Below are 19,374 nucleotides of genomic sequence, written 5' to 3'. Positions count from 1 at the left end.
ACAATCTCCTTCCTCGGAGGAGGATTTGGAAGCAAGAGAAAGGGACGAGTGTGATTTCATTACTGATGAGGATGAGGTGGAGCCTATTCAGGTGCCTCAGCAAACTGAGCGTTTCTTTAATGCTGAGGATTTCCAATTTCTACTTAACAAGTCCATTTCTATTTTGGATTTGAAACAGACAGGTTCTGAGGAACCACCTAGCAAGCAGGCTAGGAAGTATTATGGACCGTGGGGCAGTGGTGAATTTTTCCCTAAACCAGAGACAAATCTGAGGAATTTTCCCATGCCAGAGTCCTTTGAAAGGAAGATTCGAGCAGAGTGGGAGAAGCCCTTAGTGTCCAAGCAGTTCCCTTCGTTTATTCGGAAAATGTATGCTCTGCCTGACTATGCTGAGTCCTTCCTGCAGGTACCGGTGATTGATGGTCCAGTGGCAGCGCTGCAGTCGTCAGGTTTGGTCTCGGAGGATGGCGAAGGACATCTGAAGGATGTAATGGATCGCAAGTCAGAAACAGCTTTGCGTAAGGCGCACGAAGCCATGGCAATGGCTATCAGAGCAGCCACCACAGCATCCGTGGTGGCTAGGGCCTCTATGGCTTGGTGTAGGAAGTTACTTACGCTAATTCCGGAGTCAGAAGGCAGACTGCAGGAGGGGACGAATAGGATTCTAAAGGCCTCAGCGTTTAGTGCGGATGCCTCCTTAGACATTGTGGTGTTCGCAGCAAGAGCCATGGCATCTACTGCAGTGGCCAGGAGACTTTTATGGTTGAAGGCTTGGCCGGCTGACGCCCATTCTAAGACCACTGTTGCGGCTTATCCTTTTCAGGGCGACAAATTAATTGGAGATTCCCTGGATAGAGTTTTGGTAGAAACCAGGGATAAGAAGAAGGCTTTCCCACGGCGTATTCGCAGGGATGGGAAGCCCTTTCCGGCTGCCTTCCGGAATCAAGGGTCTGGTCCCAGGTTTAGACCGGAAGGCAGGAGAGGATCTTGGGGCCAGTCAAGGCAGTCGTTTCGTAGAGGAGCGTTTAGCGCTCGAGGTGGCAGGTTCCGACAGCAGAGATCGGGACGCGCAGATGCCGATAAAGGAAATCAAGCATGACTCGCAGCCCTTACCAGTAGGGGGACGGTTAGCGCATTTCCAGCGACAGTGGATGGATCCCGAGATAGATGCATGGTCTCAAAGACTGATAAGATCAGGATACCACATAGAGTTTGCGCAAATACCTCCGGACAAGTTTTTTCCTTCCCCGATGTCCAAGGTTCCCGAGAAAAGGGATCGCATGTTGAAGGCAATAGAACATTTAATTCAGATAAAGGCGGTAGAGCCAGTTCCTCAGGAGGAGAGAGGACAAGGAGTTTACTCCCTTCTCTTCACCGTACCCAAAAAGACCGGGGATTGGAGAGCGATCCTCAATCTAAAGTTCGTGAACACGTTTATTCCCCTAAAGAAGTTCAGGATGGAAACGCTGAAGTCAATTGCGGAAGCACTGCAAAGAGGGGAGTTTCTGACTTCCCTAGATCTCAAGGAGGCCTATCTGCATGTACCCATAGCGGCGGAACACAGGCGCTTCTTGCGTTTCTGCGTAGAGGGGCGGCATTACCAATACAGGGCTCTCCCGTTCGGGCTCTCCACCGCCCCCCGAGTGTTCACGAAGTTAGTAGTGAATATGGTAGCCATTTTACGACAGGAGGGCATCCATATTCATCCGTATCTCGACGACCTGTTGATCAGAGCGCCGTCGCTCGAGTTAGCGAGCCAGTTCACGGACAGAGCAATTTCAGTTTTCGAACACTTCGGTTTCTTAATCAACAGGGAAAAGAGTTCGTTAGTTCCGTCACAGAGGATAGAGCATCTGGGGGTGGTTATAGACACGGTTCAATGTGCACTTTTTCTCCCTCAGAAGAAGATGCTGAAAATGATTCAGTTGATGGCCCAGGTGGTCCAGGCGAGGCGATCCTCCTTGCTACAGCTGGCAAAGACTCTCGGAGTGCTGGTGTCCTGCACGGAAGTCATACAGTGGGCCAGAGCTCGAGCCAGGCCTCTGCAGAGAACGCTCAAACCTTTTCAGGAGCGGATTTCGCGGAAGAGGGATCTCTTAGTGTCTCTCGATCGCCAGGTCAAGAAGGAGCTGTGCTGGTGGACGGTAAAAGCCAACTTGAGAACAGGCAAGAGATTTCTGCACGATCAAGTTCACCAGGTGTTCACCGATGCAAGTCTCTTCGGATGGGGAGCAATGTACAACGGAACACCGGCCCAGGGAACGTGGTCGCAGACGGAGGCCTCAGAGCAGATAAACCTGCTGGAACTGAGGGCGATTCGCTTGGCGCTGGAGTTCTTCTGCAAGTCGCTCGAGGGCAAGCATGTTCTAGTGCGTACGGACAACGTGGCCGCAAAGGCGTATGTCAACCACCAAGGCGGATCAAGGTCCGGGAAGTTGCAGAAGGAGGCCGAGCGTTTGATGCGTTGGGCGGAGAAGCATTTGGCATCCGTCCGTGCGGAGCACATACAGGGTCTGGAGAACACACAAGCAGACTGGCTGAGTCGTCAGGAGATCCAGGAGGCGGAGTGGTCGATCAGCAGGCAAGCTTTTCACCTGATCTCGGTGCAGTGGGGCCGACCGGTCATGGACCTGTTCGCGACTGCTCACAACCGCCAGGTGGACAGGTTTTGCAGCCGGTTTTGGCATCCACTTGCGGAGTTGACAGACGCATTGACAGCAGTATGGCCTCCAGGTCTTCTGTACGCATTTCCACCGCTTCCCGTCCTTCCAAGGTTCTTAAGAAGGGTGCAAGAACTGAGGGCAGAGGTCATCCTCGTCGCTCCATGGTGGCCCAGGAGGTGGTGGTTCTCGACCATTGTGCAGCTAGCCGTTCGCCCGCACTTCACAATACCAGTGTCTCCGGATCTGTTGTCACAAGGGCCTTGTCTCCACCCTCGTCCAGGGTGGTGGAACTTGACCGCGTGGAGACTGAGCGGGCGGCGTTGAGAGTGAAGGGCTACAGTGCTGCAGTCATGGACACCATACTAGCTTCCAGACGAGACTCTACCACGAGAATTTATAATTGTTCTTGGAGGGCGTTCGTGAGATGGTGTCGAAGAAGGGCGGTTTCTCCGTCCTCGCCAAAAATTAGTAGCATTCTGCAGTTCCTGCAGGATGGTAGGGCAGCGGGTCTTCGATCGGGTACCCTGCGCAGGCAGGTGGCAGCACTCTCCACGGTGCTGGGGCTGCAAGGGGGGATCCCGTTGTCCAGGCACCCGCATGTGGTGCGATTCTTAAAGGGGGCGTCTAGTCTAGAGTCACCTCCCAGGCACTTGTTCCCTACCTGGCGGTTGGGGTTGGTGCTCTCAGCTTTGGCGAAGGAACCCTTCGAGCCCATCAAGACAGTGGGGTTGCAGTGGCTGAGTAGGAAGGTCATTTTTCTAGTGGCAATCACTTCTGCTAGGAGGGTTTCCGAGCTGGCGGCCTTATCAGTGGATAGAGAATTGTGCAGGTTCAGGAAGGCCAGGGTCATTCTGAGATTGAACCCTTCTTTCCGGCCTAAGGTGGATTCTCGGTTTCACTTGGCCCAAGAAATTAATTTGCCCACCTTTTTTCCCAATCCGGTCACAGAGCAGGAAAGGCAGTGGCACATGTTAGACGTCAGGCGCGTTCTCAAGGTGTACATTAAGAGAACGGCAGAGATCAGGAAGACGGACTCGTTGTTCGTCTGTACGTCAGGGACTAAGGTGGGAGGTGCGCTGACCAAGGCAGCTATCAGTAAGCAGGTCAGGTCCTGCATAGTGGAGGCTTACAGAGCTGCCGGGAAGGAGGTTCCACAGGGCATCACAGCACACTCGCTGAGGAGTGCTGCGGCTTCAGCAGCGTTCGCTAAGAGTGCTTCGGTGGAAGAGGTTTGCAGAGCTGCAACCTGGGTTACTCCTTCCACTTTTGTCAGACATTATAAGATTCATGATAGGGAGACAGAGCAGGCGGCATTTGGCCGAAGAGTTCTGTCGCATGTGATGGACACAGTTGGACCCTCCCTGGGTTAGGGACTGCTCTTGTATGTCCCATCCAGCTGTCCTCCTGACCCGGAGGGAGAACGACCACTGGTCTACATACCGAGAGGGGTCCTTCTCCTCGGGGGTCAGGAGGACAGCTGGCCCCGCCCATAGGGTGGTCCATCACAGCAGCATTTCTCTGGTGCCTTGCATGTTCAAGTTCTATGTTAGACGGGATGTGAGTTTGTTGGGGGTTCTGTTGCCTTCCATGTTGTTTGTGCAAGTTAATGCAGATTGCTTTGTAGAGCCAAGAAGGTGATGTCAAGCTGGACGCTCCGGAAGTTTTCGACTGGCTTCGGAGGGGCGTTTCCCACAGGAAGGCAAAATATTCAAATGATCTGCCTCCCTCAAGGAGAGATGGGAAACACCCATCCAGCTGTCCTCCTGACCCCCGAGGAGAAGGACCCCTCTCGGTATGTAGACCAGTGGTCGTTTCCTCTTCGCTAAAAGACTGCTGTCTGCAAAGATGTTTCATAGTATGACAGTCTGATTCTGCAGCTTTTGGAGTAACAGCAGCTGAATCTGATAAGCAGCTGAGAGTGTCAAGCAGTTCTTGGTGTGTCTCTCCTAGGACTATGCCATTTCAGACTGTAGGTGTGAAACTGCATGCCCCAATACTACTGTTTGCCAAGCCTTTCGGAAAGATATTGTATTTTCTGCAGCATGCTTGTTTTCCATGCAGAACTTTGAACTGTGCACTTCCTTGCCTGCATTCAGTCCTGAGAGGGCTATACTGCATGCTTGCTTATGTATATTTAAATAGAATCTGAAGCTGTATTTCTGAAAATGCCGTCCCAAACATTCGTCGTCTTTGACCTGTGGGCCAATGCTGCCTTTGTGCAGTCGAACTCTTCCATCCCTTTTCAATCAAGGTTTGCCCAGATTGCAGCGTCCTGCCGTTGGGTTATTATCACTGGGGGATCCTTATGCTCAGCCTGGAAAGACTGCTGGTAGACAGCACAGCTTCTACTGGTCATTGGCAACTGTATGGAATAGACAGACCCAATGAGGGCTGAAGATTTAGACCTTTGCAGGGCTGTCACAAGGTATCCAGACCACCGGAGTTGTAGGCATGACTTTTTGTAGTTGTCCATTCCAGGAGAGGAAGTCCTCATATTCCTGGGATCTTTTACTGTTTGTTCTCCACTCGTAGTGAGATTGAGAGCCTCTGAATCTGGAGGTGCAATTTAGCTGTTCTAATAGCTACTGAGAAAGCTGTCCACTGTGAATTTGTGTACTGGATAACAGTGTGTTTTGTCAACGAGTTCTGTAAGCCTGTGGTTCCTAACCTTTTTGATGTGGTGACTCACAAGCCCAAATTTACTTGATACCGTGACCCACTCAGGACTGGCCCAGGCTTTTCTTTTGGCAGACTATGACCTTGGCACCAATTTAGTTCAGCATTCCATTTTCTACAATGGTGACTAACCCCTAGTAAGTGGCATTCGGACACGGCCTCTGCACATGGAGGTTATATTCTAGCCTTTGACCACCCTCTCCTCTTATTACTACCTCTAGTCCTCCATAAGAGTCTCCTAACAACTATCAGGATGCATTTATCCAGTATGCATATGCAATGAACATAAAATATCCACTGAGGTATGACATGGAAGGTACTGTTTCCAGGGTGCCACCTTGGTTTCCAAAATACAGAAGAGTAATGGGAAAGGCAGGGGCCACCAATAGGGAAGGCTGGCCAGTGACATGCTTTCAGAGGCTTTGCAAACCCAACTTTGGGTCCCAACCCACCAGGCTGGGAAACATCGCTGTGAGTTAATTGTGCATGTGATGATAAATTATCACCTTCTATCTCTCCTGAATCTATTGTCAATTACTGCTGCTGCTGTTCCTCCTCAGTGCACAACTCCATACTTCATGAAACTGGTGCAAAGTTTTGTAGAAAACAGTTTATCTTCCTGGAACTCATCCAGCCTGGCCTCTGGTCATTATTACAACATGTTGAAAAATAGTGAGCTTTTTAAACCATTTAATCTATGCATCTGATCAGATGAACACCTCTGCTACTTTCATCTGTTAGTAACTAACTTGGCTATTTTGCCACACTGAAGGGCAGCTGAAGTTCCAGTTCTTACATTTCAAGGGTTACTTTCCCTGACTACATATATCTCTGTCTGTCTCTTTATCCCAGCAAATTGGATCTGGAGAACCAGATTTGATTCCCTGCTCCTCCACGTGCAGCCAGCTGGGTGACCTTGGGCTAGTCCCAAAATGTCAGGGCTTTTCTTGCATGGCAGTTCTCTCTCAGCCCCCCCACCTCACGCGGTGTCTCCTGTGGAGAGAGGAAGGAAAAGGTGTTCGTAAGTGCCTTTGGGTAGTGAAAAGCAGGGTATCAAAAACCACCCCTCCTCTCTTTCATTTATGTATTCATTTATGTAGGTCATATGCCAGGAGTAATCAAACTGCGGCCCTCCAGATGTCCATGGACTACAATTCACATGAGCCCCTGCCAGTGTTCGCTGGCAGGCGTTCATGGGAATTGTAGTCCATGGACATCTGTAGGGCTGCAGATTGACTACCCCTGGCATATGCTATCTCTGCAGAGACCTGCTCTGCTGGCGAGAGTGTGTTTGTGTGTGTGTGTGTGTTGGGGGGGGATTGACCCATGTGGAAGATTCAATGTTGCAACGTGATCAAGTCAGGCAATAGCTGCTCTGTGGCAGCAACTGGAGTTTGGGACTGTGAAGCAGGGGTAGTCAACCTGCGGTCATCCAGATGTCCATGGACTACAATTCCCATGAGCCCCTGCCAGCAAACACTGGCAGGGGCTCAAGGGAATTGTAGTCCATGGACATCTGGAGGGCCGCAGTTTGACTACCCCTGGCATATGCTATCTCTGCAGAGACCTGCTCGAAGTAGCTCACAAAATAAAAACAATGCAATAAAATTAGTTTTTGGTTAGGGCCAGTGACCCTATAACAGGTAACAGGTCCCCTTTCAAAAAACACTCCCAAGTCAACATCTTAATCTGGCAGTGCACCTATTCATAGGGGTGGCACTAGAAATAAGAGTTGTAATTAATGTTGCTGTCAGTTAAAGATGGTTTTAAATGGTTTATTAGGTATTTTAATTATACTATTGTTTTATTATATGTTGTACACTGCCCTGAGCTGGCTTGCCAGGAAGGGTGGTATAAAAATGGAATGAATACAATAAATAAAATAATGAGAATAAAAGCATAGGAATTATCAATACTTCAGTAAGACATAAAAACTGCACAAAACATTTTAGTAGCCTATTCATAAAACAGACCTCAGGCTGGAAACAAACCACAAAAACACTTCAGAAAGGTAGAACCATTAACAGTCTGGTTAAAAAGATGTATTAAATCTGGTTCCTAAAGGACAGTAGGTGCCAGGCAAGCATCATGGGGGATGGCATTCCAATTGTGAAGGGCCACCACTGAAAAGGGGCTGACCCTGAATGCTACCTCCACCCTTATGCATGTTGGCAGGTGCACAGAGACAGGGTATGTGAGTAGGATCATAACTGGAGGCTGTACAGTAGAGGAGGAACATGCAAGATAAAACAGTGGGGGTTGTGTGTGTAAATCCAGTAATGTGCTTCCCTGGTGGTAGAATATGTGAAACAGAATCAGTTTTACTAGAATAAAGGGGAATCAACCAACAAAGTTTTGCGGCATAATCTATTGTAAGCTAGAGCCTGTTTCATCAGACGGAAGAAGTGAAAGTTCAGTATACAGATACATACACGTGTCAGGTAAAAAGCCACCAAATGCAAGAAAGCTGTTTCATAAAAAGTCACAGGCCACATCTCTTGAAGTTCATGGCCTTTTAATTCCATCCTTCAGGTTCTGCCCTGTATGTGCAAATACTTATCTGTATCCACTGTGACCCGAGGTTTTACTTCCTGTATCTAATCTCTAGCCCACAGAAATTTATGCCACAATAAATATTAGTTTTTGCATGCCACTAGGCTCTTTTATGTTTTCGCTGCAACGGACTTACACGGCTCATAAAATTCCCATTTTAACAAACTCTGTAACTGTTGCCACTTGACGTTTCTCTCTACGTAACCTTCCATTCTCATTACGCACTTTCTGAGTTTGTTGCTGGAATTCTTCTCCATTTTTTCTTCCTCTTTTTGCAGAAAAAAAAAAGTGAAGACATTGCTCCAACTGCCTCCCAAATTGCAACAGTTGTGAGTGTGTGTCGGGGGGAATTCTGTACATCTATATTGTCTGATCAACTGGATTTCAGATAGTCCCATTCTTCGGGTTCCCCTAAAGATCACACTCAGAGTGGATTTAAGGCTAGTATGGAGGGGGAAGGTGGCGATTTTTGCTCCTTCCCGACCACATTCATCACCAGGTCCCTTCACTTTGGGGGCTCTTTACTTTACAAATACATATTATTGGTAGGCAGATCACTACAGCATTTAAACATTATAGCAATATACAAATTATTCATTTTTTTAAAATTGGCAAAATCCCCTCTGCTGGCAAGTGTGTGTGTGTGTGTGTGTGTGTGTGTGTTGGGGGGGATTGACTCATGTGGAAGATTCAATGTTGCAATGTGATCAAGTCAGGCAATAGCTGCTCTGTGGCAGCAACTGGAGTTTGGGACTGTGGAGCAGGGGTAGTCAACCTGTGGTCCTCCACAGGCAAACACTGGCAGGGGCTCAAGGGAATTGTAGTCCATGGACATCTGGAGGACCACAAGTTGACCACCCCTGCTGTGGAGTGTTTGAAGGGAAGACAGAGAAGATTTACAGCCTTTTCCTCAGGATTCTGAGTCTCCTTCCATGGTCAGCCACTTTCTGTACGTAGCTTCTTTTGCTGAGCCAGCCAGCCGGGTTCTCTGTGGTGTGCTGTTGTGCCAGAATTGTTACCTGACCCAGCAGCCGGTGCTGCTCAGTCAAACTGTCTTCATTGTCATTTTTTCAATGACGTGGTTATATGGTGTATAGAAAATGGCCAGAGGCAGGGCCATAGTGATTTGTCTGTGCCCCATAGGCATGACCCCAATAAAATGATCATACCAGCACCTTTGCTACCAAGAACTCTCTATACTGATGCAAAGCCATCTGGGGAATATGTGCTAACATCATCTGGTTACAATGGGATGGTATCTGGCACACTGCACAGCAGGCTGGATTTGCTTGCCTTGCACTGGACGTGGCCACTGCTTGGTCCACTATTACATCTGATTCTTCAGTCCTAGAGAATAGATCCATTTAAATCTTAAAATGCTGTTCAGCGCGGTAGGTAAATGCTAGTGCTGTGGAACGTGCAATTGCTTACCGTGTTGGAAAATAAATACAGGCTGTGCAGCAGGCACCGGTGCCGAGAGCACAATCACATTGTCGTACTCAGCATTCTCCTTCCTAACCGTTTGAATGCATGTTGGAACCAATCCTGAGTAGTCTAGCCACTTCGCTTTTCAGTTCTAATCCCTGCTGCCTGGCTTTTTTGTGTGCTGCTGTTTCGAGGCTGTGGGGAAGTGGCTGCCCAACCACGCTACTAAAAGGTAGTGTAAAATGCAACGTATGCGAAAAACATCAAGAGTGCTGTGGAGCCCTGGCGACCAGGTGCTTTTTAGGCGCATGCCTAAAAGAATTGAGTACTAGCTGTTACCTAGTACCTAGTGGAGAGTGCTGTTTACCTTCCCCATTGGACATGGCTGTCTTTGGCCTAGCCTCGACCAGGGCCAGGGCCTTTTCAGTCCTGGCCTCTACCTGATGGAAAGAGCTCCCGGGTGAGCTGTGGGCCCTGCGGGATTTGTCAGCTTTCCGCAGGGCCTGTAAAACGGAGCTCTTCCACCAGGTCTATGGTTGAGGCTGGGGTCAGTGAATCAGGGACATCGCTCCCCCCCTAGGAGTTGGAGTGTACGCTACTCCCCTATCCTTTCCTCTTCACCTCTTTGATAATTGGGGGAGGGATGGGATTTTTAGCCGTCATGTTAATAGATTGAGGTTTTAATGGGAATTTTAATGGGGTTAGTTGTTGTGACCCTCCTCAAGCCTGTCGGGAGAGGCAGGAAATAAATCTAAAAATAATAATAATTAAAAAATAATATGTTTCCCTGCTTTTGTCTAAGGTCTGATTAGGAACAGGTGAGAGAAAACACTCAAAACAGCATGCACAGATTAAATATGTCCTGACAAGTAGGTGGCACCTGGAGACCTGTTCCCCCGGGGGAACTGGCTGCTTTGGAGGGCATGATATCCTGCCGAGGTCCCTCCCTGCTCCAAATCCTGCCCACTCCCAGCTCCACCCCCAAAGTCTCCTGGTATTTCCCAACCCTGAGCTGGCAACTCTAAATCTGAGGCAGGGAAGGCAGGGAGGAGAGCAACACCCAAAGTAGCCTTGGACTTTATTGTTCAGATAGAATCCATATTTTCCCACTGGCTCTGTGTAGTAGAAGGGCACTCTTGCAATCTTATTCAAGAAATATACTTTACAGCCTTCAAAGGCTGTGGAGGTTCTGATGATTGGTGCCCAGTAATCTCCCTGGAATTAAAGAAGCTTGCATGTGTTCAAGCATAGCATACCAAAGGGTTTATCTCCAATGCCAGCTGAGAATGAGAATTAAATGGAGAGTGCTGTTTACCTTCCCCATTGGACATGGCTGCAAGAAACTGATAACCTCTGCAAATTACCCTAACCAGAGGGCTTGTCAGACTGTAGAAACTAATGCCCCTTCATCATTATGGTGTGCTGTCCCTCGGGCGTTTTAATTGCCTTAGAAAGTTCTTTGTTGCATTGTTTTCCAGTTTTATATGCTGTCCTGCTGCATCATTTATTGGAGGTCTTTAACATCTGACTGAGTTGTTTTTCTTGTTTTGTAACAGCCCTTGAATCTCAGTGAGAGAGGTGGATTATAAATGAAAAAAATATTTTAGCATTAAATGTTTTAAATGTTATATGGCAGACATGCATGCATGGGTACATATTGCATTCCTCAAAATCCGTGAAAGCCCTGTTTGTATGCGTGCGCAGGCGTGCATGGATAAAGTGCTGTCTAGTTACAGTTGACTTATGGCAGCCTTCAGGGCTTTCAAGGCAAGAGACTAACAGAGGTGGTTTACATAGTGATGCTGGATTTTCTTGGTGGTCTCCTATCCAAATAACAATGACCCTGCTTAGCTTCCAAAAGCTGATGCAATTAGGCTAGCCTGGGCCATCCAGGTGAGCTCTACTTATTAACGTTTTCGACCCAGTATGTGCAGCACAAGGAAACCCAGGGCTGATATTCCCGAGACACTTCCATACAGTTACTTGTCATGGGGGTGGGGAGGTTTACATATAGTTCACATAATCCTTTATTTTCATAATTTGTGAAATAGATTTTCTGTGTAAGTAACATAAAAGCAAAATTTGAAACAATCTATTCCATAGTCAGAATGTTTGAGGCAGTTTGCTGAATTTGTTCTTTAAGTATTACAGAGCAAAGGCGGGAAAGGCAGATTGGTAGAAGGATTTGGCTCTGGAAAATGGATGACAGTATTAGTTGCCCATCATGACACCGGCATGAGGTCTTTCTTAATGGCTAAATGCTGCTTGGCCTCAACTGCTTAGGGGTTCTGGCACCTAACTGAACTTTCTAACTAGGAGCAATGAAACCCAGCGTGATCAGCCAAAGCTAGAATCCTCTGCTTAGATGCAACTCAGCCAATCATGTAGTTTAAGTCCCTGTCCAGTTTGGAAGTCTTCCTAATATACTGCTGACAGATAGCAGTCTAATCTTTCTTTGGCCTATTATGCATGGGCAGCTTACTGCAGAGAATCCGAGCAGTCAAGCCTTTAAGCTTGAGATGCTCGGATTCTCTGCAGTGAAGCCTTTAAGCTTGACTTCAGATTTATATACCTGCCACACACACTATTCATTTTTCTCCAGTGTTTATTCTGCAGCTACAACCAAAATAGGCAGTCTCTTAATTGGGATGGGAACGTCATTGTGACATGTGTGTGAGGATGTCCAACATTTTTAAAAAGTTATCCAATTATTCTATTATAGCTGCAGAGTAGCACCAAGTAAGCGCATTCCATTTAAGTCCTCCTGGTTCAGTTCATAGAATGAAAGAAAACACGAAGGAACACAGGCTCCTTACATTGTCCCAACTGTTTACACACACATGCACACATGGAGATCCAGTTGAGCCTGTGGGGAGAGTTTTACCTGCAGGATTGGCTCCCTATGAAAAATGTTCTCTGCTAGCAATTCAAGTTTATACCTAGTTAAACTCATCCTGTTTGTTTACAAACAAAACTTTATATGTTGGAAAAAGAAAGCACCAATGAAGGGGAAATGATGCTGGAAGGTGCAGAGTGGGAGGAATGACCTCAATGGGAGCAGTTTGGAAAGTGACCTCTGAGAAGCAAGAAAAAGGCAGGGAGAAATCGGAGGGAATCTCTGTGCATTTGAATTAACTAGACCTTTTGTCAGCCTCAAAGGAAAATCAGGGTGCAGAGAGCAATGAGTATGTTCTGTGACCTGAAGACCAAGCTCTCTGAGGAAAGGCCGAGGGACTTGGGAATGTTCAGTTTGGAGAAGAGAAGGTTGAGAGGTGACATGATTGCTCTCTACATATCTGAAAAGTTGTCACTTAGAGGAGGGCTGCTTAAAGACAAAGAATAGTAAAACATGAATCAGCAGACCTAGATGAAGGTTACACAATTATTTATGGATAGAGAAATCAACCAAAACAATCGTAACACAGGAAAGGAGTCATATAATTAAATATGGACTTTTGAGAATATGGTTTACACCTGAAAATTGATCAAGTCTTTCAAATTCTCCACTTATGTCCTCAATAGAAGCTTTCCACAATAAGAATATTATTTATTTACTAGTATCCAAGCCTGCTGCAGTAAAAATGCATGGCTGGGCACGTAAACCGCCCAGAGCTGCAAAGAAATGGGCGGTATAGAAATCTAAATAAATAAATGTGGGCGATGGTAGCGTGTCATGACACTGGCGATGTGGGGCCCTTGGTTATGTTGGCTGCAGCGTTTGGCAGTGACAGCTCATGCTTGTGCTTGCCGTAGCAGCGGGCTCGGTGCCGCCTCCTCTTCTTCCTTGGCAAACTCCACATGTGGCGGCAGCACCTTCTGGTTAGTGGGTACCACAGCTGGCGTGGGCGCCTCTTCAGCGGCAGTTCCTGAGGTCGGCCCCTGCTTGCCGGCTGCACTGCCACAGGTAGGCATGTGGAGGTGCCGAGCGGTAGCAAGGCACTGGCAAGTGGCTGGGTATGGAGGTTGTGAGGTGTTGGGGCTCGGCCAGTCAGATTTGCCCTATTCCAACCTGGACTCCCTGGACATGCTCCACCCCCAAGGCAGTTTTGTAAATATTAAGAGGAACTATGGATAAGATCAGGGGCCAATCCCATTGCATTTAGGAATACAATGGGCACTAGTGTATGGGGGTGGAGTGGAAGAATTCTGTGGACGGCTTCCCCCTCCCCTCAGGACCTGGAAAGGCTGCAGGCAGCTGTTAGGGAACTCACAGGTAGGGGCAGCACTCACGCAGCAGAGATCTGCAGCCTCCAAGCCTCAGAGGAAAGTGGAAGGAGGAGAACAGAACAGTACATCAAATATGAGAAATAAGTAATTTCTTAACATACAGCAATATGGTAAATGCTTAGGGGAAGCTCAAGTCCTGGCAAGATAGCCAGGGTATTACAGATGAAAGAACAGACAGTCAATGATTACTATATTACCAATTTGTTTCAAGTCTAAAGAAAAATATCAACATGAAAAGTAGAACTATAAGAGCGATGATTGGGCTTGAATAGCTAATTACAAAACAAAAAGATCGCTTACTAAGACAGATACATAAGTTATTACTTCAGTTAGGAACAGAAGAAAAAGTGAATTAAATGGATGCAGAACTTTAGAGAACAAAAACCTATACACAAATGGGAATGGTTATGGGAAAAAGAAATTAACTTCACAGCCAGCGAGGTGTTAAGAGAAAATTGGTATAAAATGTTTTTTGGATGGCATTATTCAACGGATATTGAGAAAGTAGCCAAAAACTGCAAAGGAAAATGTTGGAATTGAACCTTTTATCGTATGTGGTGGATTTGTAAAAAGGCAAAGGATATTGGAAGGGAATACACTGAAAAATGCAGAATATATTGAAATTTCAATTCTCTATGAAAACTAAGAATATGTTACTAGAAATATCACCTATCAAATTACCAAAATTACCATCATCTGCAGTGAGTGTGACATGATTGCCTTCCTCCCAGAAGACAAGATGGACTACAGCTGCCCCAAGTGTAAGCTGGTAAGACTTTTGGAGGAAAAGATTAGGGGACTAGAAAACAGAATTATTACTCTGACCCAAAGTAAGAAAGGGGAGGAGTTCATAGTCCAGAGCTCTGCAACATGGAATAAAGAGAATACAACCAGTCCTGAAGAGGACAAGGAGATTGACCACAATAGGGAGCCTGTGCAGGCAGTTCGGAAAAAGACTGAACGGCGAAGGGCGAGACAATTCTCGGGGCCCTTGGAGCTCCAGAATAGATTTCAGGCCCTTGCAGAGGAGGTGCAAGGGTCAACAAGGGAAGAGGTCCCAAAACAAACTCTAAGACAAAGGGAAGAGGCCACGGGGACAGAAGGAAATGGAGTTGAGAAGAAAAAAAAGGAGAGTACTGGTAATTGGAGACTCCCTGCTAAGAGGAATGGATCGCCATGTGGCTGGGCCCAACCCCCTAACCCGAGAGGTGTGTTGCTTGCCAGGGGCGAAAATTAAAGATGTTTCAGAAAGGCTGCCCAAACTCCTCAAATCTACGGATCGCTACCCATTTGTGATGGTCCATGTGGGAACGAATGACATGTCCCTGAATACCATCGCTCCTATTAAAAAAGACTATCAAGATCTGGGGAGGAAGCTCAAGCAAATGGGGGCACAAGTGGTATTCTCTTCAATCTTGCCTGTCAAGGGAAGAGGAGTGCATCGGGAGAGGAAGATAATGGAGGTGAATCACTGGCTGCGTAGTTGGTGCCGGCAGGAGAGATTTGGTTTCTGGGACCATGGGATAGGCTTTCTTGAGGAAGGCCTACTAGCACCTGATGGACTGCACTTATCGAAACTGGGGAAGAATGTGTTTGGCAGGAACCTGGGGAGATTCATCAGGAGAGCTTTAAACTAAAGCCACTAGGGGAAGGAGACGATCAACATAGGGAGTGTATGGAAGGAAAATGATCGGAGGCAGCCCAACCGGCAAGGCCAGCTCATAGGGAACCAAAAGTAAAAGGATTCAGATGTCTTTATACTAACGCCCGAAGCATGGGCAATAAAAAGGAAGAGCTGGAACTTCTCATGCTGATGGAAAGGTATGATCTAGTAGGCATCACAGAAACTTGGTGGAATGATTCTCATGACTGGAATGTAATGGTGGATGGATATGAACTGTTCAGAAAAAACAGAATAGATCGAAGAGGTGGAGGAGTGGCACTGTATGTGAGGAAAGGGCTTACCTGTCAGGAAATGCTAGTGAAGGAGAGGATATCTGCAGTGGAAAGCATCTGGGTGAAAATAAGCGAGGGGAAAACAAACAGTGTGGTGGTTGGTGTCTGCTACCGACCGCCTGACCAACGAGAGGATGTGGATGCTGCACTTTGTGAGCAGCTTGAGAAAATATCCAAATGGCAGGACCTTGTCATCATGGGTGACTTCAATTTCCCAGATGTGTGCTGGGAAACTAACTCTGCGAAGCGTCCTCAGTCATGCAAGTTTCTGACCTGCCTGGCTGACAATTTCATTTATCAAATGGTAGATGAACCCACAAGAGGTTCAGCCATACTGGACTTAATACTGACCAACAGGCAAGAGTTGGTGGATGAGGTGAAGGAGGTGGGGACCCTAGGGGGAAGTGACCATGTCCTCATAGAATTCCTTTTGAGATGGGGAGCCAAGGAAGCTTGTAGCCAGACGCGGATGTTGGATTTTCGTAGGGCAAACTTTAATAAACTCAGAGACATGATGAGTGTCATACCATGGACGAGAATGCTGGAAGGGAAGGGAGCATGTGAAGGGTGGGCACTACTCAAACAAGAGCTATTGCATGCTCAATCAATGACTATTCCAGAAATACGAAAACACTGCAGGAGCTCTAAGAAGCCTATTTGGATGAACAGAGAACTTCAAGAGGAACTAAGAAAGAAAAGGAAAATGTTCAGGAAATGGAAGGAAGGACAGAGCTCTAAAGAAGAGTACCTACAGGTTACTAGGCACTGTAGATCAATCATCAGAAAGGCCAAAGCTGAGAGTGAGCTAAGATTGGCCAGGGAAGCCCATTGTAACAAGAAAAGATTTTTCAGTTATGTGAGGAGCAAACGTAAAGTCAAGGAGGCAATAGGCCCACTGTTGGGTGCAGATGGACAAACTCTAACGAAAGATGCAGAGAAAGCAGAAAGGCTTAGTGCCTATTTTACATCAGTTTTTTCCCACAGGTCAAAGTGTTTAGGCACATCTAGAGATGGCTGTAGCCAAAGGATAGTGTCTGGGTGGCAGGTTAACATGGATAGAGAGGTTGTCGAGAGGCATTTAGCTGCACTGGATGAGTTCAAATCCCCTGGTCCAGATGAAATGCACCCGAGAGTACTCAAAGAACTTTCCAGAGAACTTGCACAGCCCTTGTCCATCATCTTCGGAACCTCTTTAAGGACTGGAGATGTCCCGGAGGACTGGAAAAGAGCAAACGTTATTCCGATCTTCAAAAAAGGGAGGAAGGATGACCCAGGAAACTACAGACCAGTGAGTCTGACCTCTGTTGTGGGGAAGATAATGGAGCAGATATCAAAGGGAGCGATCTGCAAACATCTGGAGGACAATTTGGTGATCCAAGGAAGTCAGCATGGATTTGTCTCCAACAGGTCCTGCCAGACCAACCTAGTTTCTTTTTTTGACCAAGTAACAGATTTGCTGGATCGGGGAAATTCGGTTGATGTCATTTACTTGGATCCAGATTTGCTGGATCGGGGAAATTCGGTTGATGTCATTTACTTGGATTGACAAGGTTCCCCATGATGTTCTGATGGATAAGTTGAAGGACTGCAATCTGGATTTTCAGATAGTTAGGTGGATAGGGAATTGGTTAGAGAACCGCACTCAAAGAGTTGTTGTCAATGGTGTTTCATCAGACTGGAGAGAGGTGAGTAGCGGAGTACCTCAGGGCTCGGTGCTCGGCCCGGTACTTTTTAACATATTTATTAATGATCTAGATGAGGGGGTGGAGGGACTACTCATCAAGTTTGCAGATGACACCAAATTGGGAGAACTGGCAAATACTCCGGAAGATAGAGACAGAGTTCAACGAGATCTGAACACAATGGAAAAATGGGCAAATGAGAACAAGATGCAATTTAATAAAGATAAATGTAAAGTTCTGCATCTGGGTCAGAAAAATGAAAAGCATGCCTACTGGATGGGGGATACGCTTCTAGGTAGCACTGTGTGTGAACGAGACCTTGGGGTACTTGTGGATTGTAAACTAAACATGAGCAGGCAGTGTGATGCAGCGGTAAAAAAGGCAAATGCCATTTTGGGCTGTATCAACAGAGCCATCACATCAAAATCACAAGATGTCATAGTCCCATTGTATACGGCACTGGTCAGACCACACCTGGAGTACTGTGTGCAGTTCTGGAGGCCTCACTTCAAGAAGGACGTAGATAAAATTGAAAGGGTACAGAGGAGAGCGACGAAGATGATCTGGGGCCAAGGGAACAAGCCCTATGAAGATAGGTTGAGGGACTTGGGAATGTTCAGCCTGGAGAAAAGGAGGTTGAGAGGGGACATGATAGCCCTCTTTAAGTATTTGAAAGGTTGTCACTTGGAGGAGGGCAGGATGCTGTTTCTGCTGGCTGCAGAGGAGAGGACACGCAGTAATGGGTTTAAACTTCAAGTACAACGATATAGGCTAGATATCAGGAAAAAGTTTTTCACAGTCAGAGTAGTTCAGCAGTGGAATAGGCTGCCTAAGGAGGTGGTGAGCTCCCCCTCACTGGCAGTCTTCAAGCGAAGGCTGGATACACACTTTTCTTGGATGATTTAGGATGCTTAGGGCTAATCCTGCGTTGAGCAGGGGGTTGGACTAGATGGCCTGTATGGCCCCTTCCAACTCTATAATTCTATGATTCTATGATTCTATGATTCAAAAGATTTGGATGCCATATTTGAATATATGGTGACAGCAGCTAGTGCCAACTTTGCAGCAAAATGGAAATCAGATGTCTGTCCAAGTTTAGAAGAATGCTGATTATGCAGTATTTGAGACATAGGTTAATTTGGAAATTTGAGGAGAGATGGAGTATCTATTATGTAAGCAGGAGATCATCTTAGAATGAGAAAGGTGTGTGGAGCTTTATTTTTACATTAAGGCCATCAATGTTGAAATTCTTAGGGAAGATCTCAGGGAAAGACTGCATTTGCTATTTCTTTTTGTCCAGGATGAAATGCCTGTAAATCTGGGTCTCAGCACAACAAAGGCCCTGACTATCCTGAGAGACCAGCTTTCTGCACTGCTGGAGGGGCATCAGAAGGAAAGAAAGAAGGTGATTACATGGAAGGTAAGTGTGATATCCTGATGTACTATCCTGCACATGTTTGAAATTTGCTTTAGGAACATCCTATTTATCTGGAAATAAAAGATGCAAGTTTTGGACAAAGGCAGAGTGCTTCCATTGTTTCCATTTGTTTCCATTGAGGAAACAAACTTTTTTCCCCTGCTGAAAAGTAGAAGATGGCACTTAGATGCTTCCCTACCATGATTATAGGTGTTGGGGTCCACAGTATTTCTGAAGCTGAGGTGGACTGGTGTGATGCCATACTCCTTTTAATGCCCCAGGGTCAGGAAACCTACAGGAGTATGCTGTATGCAAAATCTTGCTCCTTCACAGAATATCACCAACTCCAGAGCAGGAATTTCCTGTAATATACCAAGAAGCCCTGGTTATGCCAGTACCAGGAGTACCAAATAACTACTGCCTTCTTAAAACAAAGAAAATAATTTTTAAAAAGAAACTAAAAAATACAGGCTTGATCTCCCAAGGCATACAGATTTCTTTTTAAAAAGCTAAATAGCCTAATTCTGTCCTCCTTCCTAGTTACAAGAAGCTTGTCTTTCATCAGGTATTAAAAATGTCTTACAAAGGTAAGATTGATAATACCTTTTTCCATTCAGTCAAAGTTTATAGGAAACTGCAGCAAAAACACATACTTTAGGGAAGCCAGGAGTGCAAAGTCACTCTTCCTTCATGTTAAGCATGCTTTTCTGACCTGCTCTTTTCAAACCAATTATGCAGCTACCCTGAGATGAACAAGATAATGACTTAATGGCCT

At 46.5% G+C, this 19,374-nt stretch overlaps 1 protein-coding gene across 7 annotated transcripts in view; it reads left to right on the top strand.

Moving 5' to 3' along the window:
* Positions 1 to 19,374, top strand: part of TMEM94 (transmembrane protein 94) — a 121,865-nt gene that overhangs the window by 40,276 nt on the left and 62,215 nt on the right. For all 7 annotated transcript variants that reach the window (XM_077327843.1, XM_077327844.1, XM_077327841.1 and 4 more), the window contains one exon: positions 18,483 to 18,602. In XM_077327843.1, coding sequence (XP_077183958.1) covers positions 18,483 to 18,602 — 120 coding nt within the window. The remainder of the gene's footprint in view (positions 1 to 18,482; positions 18,603 to 19,374) is intronic.

This window comes from Paroedura picta, chromosome 3 (assembly GCF_049243985.1).
Source record: "Paroedura picta isolate Pp20150507F chromosome 3, Ppicta_v3.0, whole genome shotgun sequence".
Classification (NCBI taxonomy): domain Eukaryota; kingdom Metazoa; phylum Chordata; class Lepidosauria; order Squamata; family Gekkonidae; genus Paroedura; species Paroedura picta.
This window is presented reverse-complemented; position numbering and strand designations above follow the sequence as displayed.